Source organism: Camelina sativa, chromosome 20, assembly GCF_000633955.1.
Source record: "Camelina sativa cultivar DH55 chromosome 20, Cs, whole genome shotgun sequence".
Lineage (NCBI taxonomy): Eukaryota > Viridiplantae > Streptophyta > Magnoliopsida > Brassicales > Brassicaceae > Camelina > Camelina sativa.
Window position 1 is genome coordinate 4690387 of NC_025704.1, and position 9829 is coordinate 4700215.

General features: G+C 39.5%; 3 protein-coding genes across 6 annotated transcripts in view; 1 reads left to right on the top strand and 2 right to left on the bottom strand.

Moving 5' to 3' along the window:
* The window catches only part of LOC104769317, a 1355-nt gene extending 570 nt beyond the window's left edge, over window positions 1–785 (bottom strand). Inside the window, exons 1-2 of the mRNA XM_010493491.2 lie at window positions 732–785; window positions 223–590 (exon numbers count right to left, since the gene is read on the bottom strand). Of these exons, the coding sequence (XP_010491793.1) occupies window positions 223–590; window positions 732–785 (422 nt within the window). The remainder of the gene's footprint in view (window positions 1–222; window positions 591–731) is intronic.
* Window positions 1007–5640, bottom strand: LOC104769319 (aberrant root formation protein 4-like). Of its 3 annotated transcripts, none has more exons than XM_010493494.1 (13): window positions 5505–5640; window positions 5127–5288; window positions 4880–5002; window positions 4657–4729; window positions 4288–4454; window positions 4114–4173; window positions 3869–4019; window positions 3424–3752; window positions 3270–3341; window positions 2771–2848; window positions 2351–2509; window positions 1906–1957; window positions 1007–1446 (listed from the first exon to the last, which is right to left on the bottom strand). In XM_010493494.1, the coding sequence occupies exons 1-13, from the start codon at window positions 5601–5603 to the stop codon at window positions 1187–1189; spliced, it is 1785 nt and encodes a 594-aa protein (XP_010491796.1). In that variant the 5' UTR covers window positions 5604–5640; the 3' UTR covers window positions 1007–1186. The 3 variants fall into 3 exon arrangements, with proteins under 3 accessions (XP_010491796.1, XP_010491795.1, XP_010491794.1); XM_010493493.1 differs by having other exon boundaries at window positions 1007–1434; window positions 4880–5029; XM_010493492.1 differs by having other exon boundaries at window positions 4880–5029.
* The window catches only part of LOC104769320 (trafficking protein particle complex II-specific subunit 120 homolog), a 5474-nt gene continuing 1440 nt past the window's right edge, over window positions 5796–9829 (top strand). Inside the window, exons 1-9 of one of the 2 annotated variants that reach the window (XM_010493495.2) lie at window positions 5796–6274; window positions 6375–6581; window positions 6683–6865; window positions 7024–7133; window positions 7219–7278; window positions 7462–7750; window positions 7935–8224; window positions 8454–9334; window positions 9448–9591. In XM_010493495.2, the coding sequence (XP_010491797.1) occupies window positions 5864–6274; window positions 6375–6581; window positions 6683–6865; window positions 7024–7133; window positions 7219–7278; window positions 7462–7750; window positions 7935–8224; window positions 8454–9334; window positions 9448–9591 (2575 nt within the window). In that variant the 5' untranslated portion in view covers window positions 5796–5863. The remainder of the gene's footprint in view (window positions 6275–6374; window positions 6582–6682; window positions 6866–7023; window positions 7134–7218; window positions 7279–7461; window positions 7751–7934; window positions 8225–8453; window positions 9335–9447; window positions 9592–9829) is intronic. The other variant, XM_019242419.1, reaches the window with a different exon arrangement.

Consider the following 9829-nt stretch of genomic DNA (forward strand, 5'->3'; position numbering starts at 1 on the left):
GGCTTAAAAATGTTACTTAGGCCTCATTAAAAACCTTGTCAAGAAAACCCAATGGGACAAAACTTGACCAAGGGAAAAAGAGCACCAAAGCAACATTTTACCCTTTACCGAGCACCTTGAGCTGTGAGCAACGTCATAGTGGTTTGAGCCATGTCTTCTTGGTTCTTGTCCAGCTCCTTGAGTAGTCCACTGATAGTTTGGTTGAACCTCTTGGACCGTGACCTTGTTATAGGACCCGCCGGAACGATTAGTGCATCCTCCGCTGCTTCTGCTGGTACAAGCTGCTCCTCCGGTGCTTCTTCTGGTTCAAGCTGCTCCTCCGGTGCTTCCTCTGGTTCAAACTGCTCCTCATGTTCGTGTGGTTGAGTGGAGCTGTCCATGGTCTCATCATTTAGGGTAGCGACCCATCCTTGGGATGCTCCGATTGTTGATTTTGCCTCTAGCAACTCACTAGGGATCTTCTTGTCAGTAGTTATTAATTCTGTGGTGGAAATATCGAGAAATCTTATGTCATCTCCAAAACGATTTTTGCCGAAGACCAAATAGGGTGCAAGACGGTCTATGGAAGATGAAAACAAACGAAGGCTAATCTGCTCAAACACAAAAGAGAGAAGAAAGATCGATCTCACAACACAACCAAAAGTAAATAAAATATATATACCAAAACATTTAAGAGATCAACGAAAAGGAACAAAGAAGTTGTCTCTCTCTCTCTCTCTTTTAATACTTACCTGAGAATCTTTCTGAGGAGAGAGCTTGGGGAGTTTGGAGAGAAACGGAGACATTTTGTTTATCCGCTGGTGATCCTGATTCGCTTCAGTAAACTGAGTTTTTATTGTCAAACAAAGCGTGCTCACCAAGGACGGCGGTTATATTAGACAACGGTTTTAAAATATTTTGATAGATTTCAAAACTTTGGTGGATTATTTCAAGAATAACTATTGAAAGATTTTAAAGATTTTTATTGGTGGTTCGGTAAGATTTCAATATCAAAAGTTTCAGATGGTTTTGTGTGACAATAAAAACTTCCTCAATAGATATGATTTGATCTATCAAAGTGCCACGATTGAGTTTGGAATAACCAAAGTTACAGGGAAATGTCAATAAAACATCAGGCAGAAATTTTTGTAACACCCAACGTTAACACATAAAGCAGGACTGTGGTGCTCACGATTGTTTAGTTTTTTTACACATGACTCGTCAACTTTTCTTCCACGAGCTCGATGCATCTATATAGAACCGATTCAATTGGGTTCAGAAGGCATACACTGTCAAATGAAGATTCGTGACCGTGATCCTCCTTGACGTTCTCAGCGATGCTGCAGCCCACAACAGTTCGAAGAGGCAGAAGCCACTCTTTGTACGCTTTCTCCAGATTCTTCTTTGACAAAACTTCACTGCCTACTCTGCTCCTCTCTTTACCTGCTTCATTTTCTGTAATTTTGCCTTGTCAGATATACAACAACAAGAACAAGAAAGATTAAATGTGTTACTGATTTGCATAACATTACATTTACAGACGCAAAATATAGACATATATACTTAACACGCATCTGCAGACAATTTCATATACCAAAAGAGCTTAAAACACGTCATTTGTATGTACAAGTGTGAATACTTGCAACAGACAATATGATTCACGTTAATCCAAAACAAAAAGATATCGCATGCTATATCTTGTGAGACACTTTCATCATGGATCAATAACTGGTTTATTTAAGTTCACGTAACTTGCAGGCTACTTCGATTTTCGAGTCAACAAAACACAAAACACTATCCAGCAACTTGTGATTTGAAACACCTACTATTAATTTCAAATACCAACTCGTAAAATTTTAGGAATTACTTGGAATGAAGTGAGATAAAGCAAAGTACAATTCTTCCATTTATTTGAGTTAAATTTACCTCTTGGATTAAATAACAAAGCAAACCTGTAGAGGTTCAGTGCTGCCAGAACCTGGACAAACATCACACAAAACTATTTGTCACACACATGTGCCTCAATATTAGATCTTATAAATATTTAGTAGAGAAACAATAACAAGCTCTCCCTATTTTCTATCCGACACTCGCATTCTTATAACTGGTGAAAATTCTTGGATCACAGTTTTACTGACGACAAATCTTCTAGCAATGGAACATCATAAATTCCTTAATTAGCGAGAAAAGTATGCTACTTTCATTTGATCAGAAAGGGGCACTTTCACCTTTTCTCTGTATATATGTATCTAATATCTATGTCCCTTAAAGCAATTACCTTACCCATGTTACTGCATTGCATATGGGCTTACATTATGCAGAGAAAATATATATATTTTTTCAAGAATTGATATAGGAACAAAACAATTACCGCATCACTTTGGTCTGGAAGGAGTGGAGGACCACCTTTTGGAGGTCTTAAGACCAACTCCACTAGCTCAATAACATGCATATCAGCGGTCGCACAATCTGTACCTTGCAAACTACTGCTGCACATGCTGTCTTTAACTAGACCGAGAAGGATCGCTGTCTGGTTGATTTAGCAAAAACAATATTAGTGAACTGAGATACCATTTTTCTTTTGGAAAATAGTAGCTATTACACCAACAAATTTTAAAAGTAGCTGACTTGTACTTTAACAGTAGTAGCACCGTAAGACTACTGGAGACACTAAGCTGTGTAGTTTATGAATGGACAACGCATGTAAAGGTGTATCTTCATAATCATCATATCTGTGCAGTGTCACATGCTTTACTATCCATAAAGCTCGAGGGGATATAAAAATACTAACCATTGAGGAAGACTGGGAATTCGTGACAAGGGCTCTTAAAACGTGAAACCTCTCAGGAGCTGGGATATCAGAAAGAATCTAATCAACCAACACCCAAAAAAAAAGATTGTAAGACGAAATTTATAGTCATCTCTGTACCCATAAATCAAGCCTAATAGATCGCTAAACTTATGAACGACGCATTTTAAGAATAAAGAAAGAAAACAGGGCATATAGACTGAGGGTAGTGAAAGTTGGCTAACACCTCTTCTATTTATAAAGGATTATCAGCAGATTCAGCACAAGACGAACCATTTAAATTTGTACAATAATTCTGTTTAAACATATTGAGTTTAGATCTAAAGAAACAAACTCATTTCGAAGTCATAGGAAACAAAAGCCATTTGAAAGTTTCGGTTGTCTTTTTTTTTTGTGTGGATTATGTTATCTATAGAATCAATTTCTGCATCACTCAAAATCAGTTTCCCCAAAATTGATTAAGTCAAGGTTTATTAATTACCCTCTTCAGTGCCTCAAATGTCTTTTTTCTCAGATCTGCGTCTGGGGCATACATGATCACTAATGTAACAGCCTGGAAGAAAGAAAGAAACCAGACACTTAGAACACTGGTAAACCTGAACGGTGTAAAGATTTGAAGGAGAATAGTATTATGCCTGTAAAGCAGCGTAGATGCTAGGTGTGTAGTGGGAACAATCTATTTTCTCGTCATTGCATTGAGATGAAGAAACTCCTTTTGTTATGTCAAGCAAAAACTCGATAGTGTGTCTTTTAAATGCCCAGAGCAGATTTCCAGAGGAAAGTATATATTTCAACATGCCATAAGCTTGCCACCTTTTCACTGGATTGCTTTGAAGCTCATCTACGTCACTTCCTAAAGCTGCATTAGTAGCCTCTCCAACCTCTTGTGAGATCTTTGCCCAGACGAGTAAAAGCGATGCACCCAATTCGATGTCAGGGAAAGAGCTGACGAAATCATCATCATCTGTTCATATTACATTCGTGAGACAAACCATCTTGCGACACGAGAAATGATGTGTGTTATGGATGGATGGAGTTCTGAAATCAGGAAGAAAGTTCTTTTTGAGTTTTGAGATTAACCTCCAGCAACCGTGCTCATTAATTTTTCAGTATCACTCCCCGTGATTAAACCAAGATGTGTTAAACCACAGTATGTCAACAAAGGTTCTAACTGCATCACGAGAGGAACACATGAGGCCGCTTTGTCTCTGATGCTAACTGAAAGAATAGCCTGCAAAATCAAATCTCAGGTATTGCAGGCAATATATGCTCATAAAAGAGGAAAGTAGAAATATATAGAACCAAAGCTGGAATCAAGTACAAACCGTTATCTGTATCACATAGAGACCGAGCAAACAACGGACTTTTACTTCTTCTTCGTTCTTCTGTAAAACAAAGAAAAGATATCAAAACAGGAGAGTGAATATTCAAATTAGAGAATGAGCAATTTGGGTAGTGATTAAGGAAATCACAATTGCCAATTTATCAAACTTACAGACCAGTTTTGAAGAAACATCTCGGATTGAAAAGGCAATGCCTACAGCCTTATCAAATAAATCTTCAACTTGCACATCTTTTTCCAAAGAAATGTCCTTCAAAACGTTCAGGACAACTGGAACTGCAACCTTCAGTTGCTCGAAGTGACGCCTCTGAATTGAAATAAATACTGAAACCAAGAAATTTGAGTTAACTTTTTCACAGCTTCAGTTTGCAAGAGCTATATTAACATCTTCTATAAGAAAAAGTGGTTAAGAATTCAAAGAAATTTTTATTGGGAAATTCATACTTTTCTACACTCGAGGTAAAATTCACATTTATGACAGAAGTTTATAAGTATCTAAGAAACGAGAAAAATCTTCAACTGGTACCTTTAGAGAGCCCATGTAATAAAGGAGTAGAACAACTAGAGGGTGAAAGAGAGCACCTTGCAGCATCAAGTGCCTGGTCATTTAGAGTCATAAAGTGATCAACTTGACAAATAAACTTGTAATCTTCTTAAGGCAAATACCAAGTACGAAAAGAGAAACTTAAGAATAGTATATATACTGCCTTGAACTAGCCTGGATCCGAATCAAATTCAAGATCTAATACCTCACAAAGAATTGAAAGCATGTCCCGTGGATTGCATGCTTCCACAAATCGATCAACGATTTCCTCAACTAACTGTAAACATCTGCTTGATACGTCTGCAAACTTGGAAGTTACTTTCGGCAACTGAAATGACAGTTCATCTATAACCTCCTGTAACACAATGAAATGAGGGAAACTCATAAGCTTGATTTTGTTAAACGAATCCTTCCTTTTGGCTTCCAAAGCAATTGGAGAACTGACAAAGTACCTGATCTACTTGAGGAGATGATACAACTTTCAAAATTTCATCAAGAACTTCAATAACATCATTCTCTAGTTCATCGTTCTCGGACAAACAATTCAGATAGCTGACAAGTTCTTTCACTACGCTCTCCAAGTCTTTAAATCCTCCTCCTCCAACTTCACCTGACTGAACAAAAAAAAACACAAAATCAATCAATTACTTCAAAACCAAAAGTAACAAAAACACGCTACAGCCAATCAGGAAACCACGAATCCGATACTAAGCACTTAATTAGCGATTAATTATTTCAATCGAACTCCAAAACTAACGAAGCGGCTAAAGTATTCATCAATCTCCGAAGCGTTTAAAATTACACAACCCGAAGAAGTTGAGAAAACTTACACTGAAGCACAAAGCTAAAAGTTCTCGTACACGGCGTGAAGGGGAAGCAGTAACAATCGTCTCCTCAAAGTCGGAGCTCCCAACAGTTGACGACTCCATAACTCCAAAAAAGCTTTTCAATTTCGCCTCTGTTTCGTTGAGAGAGTTTTAAATAATCGCGATTTGAACCAGGTTGTTTGGTTATATGAATAGTCTTAGCCCCAATATAATCTAATTCTGTTACGAATAGTTTAAAACTTGTATCCAAACAAACCACGTTCTCTCTCTCTCTCACACACACTTTCTCGTATTCGTCTCTCCTTCAGATCCGGTGCACTCACCCTCTAACTGGCTTCAAACTCTCCTCCTCTGATCTAGCCATGGAACCTGACGTCAGCATCGAGACTTTGTCTATCATTCGGATCGCCGTCCTCCCGATCGGTACTATCCCGCAGACGCTTCTCCGAGACTATCACTCGATGCTGCTCCGTCATCACACGATCGCGCTCTCCGCTGTTAGCTCTTTTTACACTGAGCACCAGAAATCTCCGTTTACGAATCAGCCTTGGGACTCTGGCTCTCTCCGGTTCAAATTTGTGCTTGGTGGTTCTCCTCCGAGTCCCTGGGAGGATTTTCAGTCTAATCGGAAGATTCTCGCCGTGATCGGACTTTGCCACTGTCCTTCTTCCCCTGATCTCGACTCTGTCACTGAGAATTTTAATGTGGCTTGTAAAAGCTATTCATCGGCTCTTGTCCGTCGCTGCTTCGCCTTCTCCCCTGGCGATTCACAAGTGAGTATATTAGTTCCTATTTTGGTACCAGCGACTTATCTTATAGCCTTTGAATGTGAGCTAATTGACGATTATATGATCAATGCACTGTATTGTGCAGCTTGAAGATGGAGATAAGAAGGGTGAAAATTTGATTTTGTTTCCTCCATCTGACAAGCAAACACAGGAGTTTCATTTACAAACAATGATGCAAGATATTGCAGCTTCGCTGTTAATGGAATTTGAGAAGTGGGTTCTTCAGGCAGAATCTGCTGGCACAATTTTGAAGACGCCTTTGGATTCCCAAGCTAGTCTCAACTCAGAGGAGGTTCATGTCTAGGTGTCCTATATTTTAGTCTATGATTCATTTCCTCCTGTGGAAGCTTATAACCATTGTCTTCTAGGCTCATTTAGTTTGGTCTAATGCAGGTTATCAAGGCCAAAAAGCGTAGGCTTGGACGTGCACAAAAAACGATAGGAGACTATTCTTTGTTGGCTGGTTCACCTGTTGATGCCAATGCTCACTATTCTACTGCTCTAGAACTGGCCAGATTGACAGGAGATTACTTCTGGTATGCGGGTGCCTTGGAAGGCAGTGTTTGTGCCTTACTGGTAAGGCTTTATGCTGCATTGTTCTTACATTTTTATAGCCAAAAAAAAGTGGATACTGAATGTACTTTTTATCTGAAATGCACTGAATATGAAATTGCTCTCATTTGTCTCTCTTTATTTGTTTACAACACCTTAGTATTATGTTTTCTTAATATTAGGTAGATCGGATGGGTCAACGGGATGTGGCTTTAGAAGATGAAGTTAGATATCGGTACACTAATGTTATCTTACACTACAGAAAGTCATTTATTCAAGAAATTGCTCAGAGGTAATTCTACGCATTACCTGTTTGGCACTCTTCTTTAATAAAGTTATTAGTACTACGAAATAGCAATCAACTATTTTCCTTGCAGAGTTTCGCCCCTGAGCTTTGAACTTGAAGCTACCCTTAAACTGGCCAGATTCCTTTGCAGGTATCATTGTACGCCTTTTATTTCTTTAAATTATAATGGTGTTGTTTCCTATTTTGCCTTCAGTACGCTGCTTAGTTTGTGGTTGCTATGATTTTGTTCAATAGGAAGCTCTTTTCCTTACCTTCTGGTTGAATCACATATTTCTATGATCTTAATCATTATTACAATGGCTTCTTTGTACAGGAGAGAATTGGCTAAGGAAATAGTAGAGCTATTAACCAATGCTGCCGATGGTGCAAAGTCCTTAATTGATGCTAGTGATAGGCTCATATTGTATGTTGAAGTAGCACGTTTATTTGGGGCGCTTGGTTATCAACGGAAAGCAGCCTTCTTCTGTAGGCAGGTCGCCCAATTGTATTTGCAGCAAGACAATCGATTGGCTGCTATCAGTGCCATGCAAGTTCTCTCTATGACAACTGATGCATATAGAATCCAAAGCAGGGCATCCGTGTCAAAACTTTCTGTTAACAATGTGAGTTTGACAGCATAAGAATTATTTTTCTCCTCTTGTGGTTTATTGAACCTTCTTCATAAACATAGTTTGCCGTAGAATTTTTATTAGTACCATCACCGTTCACGATCTTGGCGTTTCTCCATGTATCATACTTTGATGTTTACTTTTCCTATAATATTTTCTCTTGTGTTTGTTGGTAAAGGAAACTGGGCGCCAACCTGATGCTGGAAAAATGCATCATCATTCAATTGTCTCACTGTTCGAGTCTCAGTGGAGCACTTTGCAGATGGTTGTGCTTAGGGAGATACTCCTCTCTGCTGTTCGCGCTGGAGATCCCCTTGCTGCATGGAGTGCTGCAGCGAGGCTTCTGAGGTGGCATTATCCTCTAATTACACCTTCAGGTCAAAATGGACTTGCTAATTCCCTTGCAAATTCAGCGGAAAGATTGCCTTCAGGAACTCGGTGTGCTGACCCTGCCTTGCCATTTGTAAGGTATGTTTATCAGCTGTCGACCTTTTGCTTTCAGGGATGTTTTATCAAATCTTCTCACACTTCAAGTAGACCAACAAGAGCAGACTAATAATCACTTTCATCCATCTCTTGGCTTCATATTTACCCAATATGTGTTTAGATTCCAGGATCTTGTTCTATATTTGCTTAGCTGACTCTGACAAATTTTATTTTGTGGTTCGTTTAAGCATTATTTTAATTGATCTTTCAGGCTATTCTCTTTCCCACTCCATTCCTCCCAAGTGGACATCGTAAAACGCAATCCAGCAAGAGAAGATTGGTGGACAGGATCTGCTCCTTCGGGGCCATTTATTTATACTCCTTTCAGCAAAGGAGATGCCAATGAAAGTAGCAAGCAGGAATTGATTTGGGTGGTTGGTGAACCAGTTCAGGTCTTAGTGGAGTTAGCAAATCCTTGTTGCTTCGATTTAAGGATTGATAGTATTTATCTCTCAGCTCACTCAAAAAACTTTGATGCGTTTCCTGTCAGTGTGGACATTCCCCCTAACTCCGCAAAAGTGATCACATTATCTGGTATTCCAACAGCAGTAGGACCAGTTACAATTCCAGGATGCACAGTTCACTGCTTTGGTGTAATCACTGAACATGTTTTCAGGGATGTTGACAATCTGCTTCTTGGAGCAGCACAAGGACTTGTATTTTCTGACCCTTTCAGATCCTGTGGATCTGCAAAGCTACGACATGTATTTGTTCCTAACATTTCAGTTGTACCGCCATTGCCCCTCCTTGTGGCTAATGTTGTTGGTGGTGATGGTGCAATTATTCTATATGAAGGTGAAATTCGTGAGGTGTGTATAAATTTTGCAAATGCTGGCACAGTTCCAATAGTACAGGCACATGTCTCGCTTTCTGGAAAGAATCAGGATGCTGTTATCTCGATAGCAGATGAAGCTTTACAGTCTGCTCTTCCCTTGAAACCTGGGGCACAAGTGACTCTGCGTGTGACTTTAAAAGCTTGGCATGTGGGACCAACGGATTCTGACAATGCTGTTAGTAGTGGGAGGAACGCTGTAAGTAACACTGGAAGACCAAAAGACGGAACCAGCCCGTCATTGCTTATTCACTATGCAGGTAGTCATTTCTTCATTGACGTGTTTGTCTGATGTATCTTACTTTTGCAGTGCTTCATGTAGCCTCAGCGATGACTATTACTAAAAGCATTGGTGTATTCATGTTTTTTACAGGGCCGTTGTCTAACAATGGGGATTCCCAGGAAAAAGAATCTGTCCTGCCACCGGGGAGACGTCTTGTTGTTCCCTTACAAATTTGTGTTTTGCAAGGTTTGTCTTTTGTGAAAGCTCGTTTGCTTTCCATGGAAATCCCTGCTCATGTGAGTGACAACCTTCGGGATGAAGACATTGAAAGAGAGAGCAATACAGACAGCCTTGTCAAGATCAATCCCTTTAGGGGAAGCTGGGGACTACGGTTTCTTGAACTTGAGTTATCTAACCCAACAGATGTTGTTTTTGAAATTAGTGTCTTCGTTCAGCTGGAAAACTCTGCCAAGGAAGATGATTCTTCACCAGTGCAAGATTCTCCAGAGTATGAATACCCAAAAACAAGAAT

What these genes read in the sequence shown, in the direction of transcription:
- LOC104769319 (XM_010493492.1), bottom strand. Translation starts at nt 5,603, where the DNA reads ATGGAGTCGTCAACTGTTGGGAGCTCCGACTTTGAGGAGACGATTGTT. An exon ending in ATTACATGGGCTCTCTAAAG is followed by an intron (nt 4,455 to 4,656) that starts GTACCAGTTGAA and finishes TCTTGGTTTCAG; the next exon opens with TATTTATTTCAATTCAGAGG. An exon ending in AATGAGCACGGTTGCTGGAG is followed by an intron (nt 3,753 to 3,868) that starts GTTAATCTCAAA and finishes TAATATGAACAG; the next exon opens with ATGATGATGATTTCGTCAGC.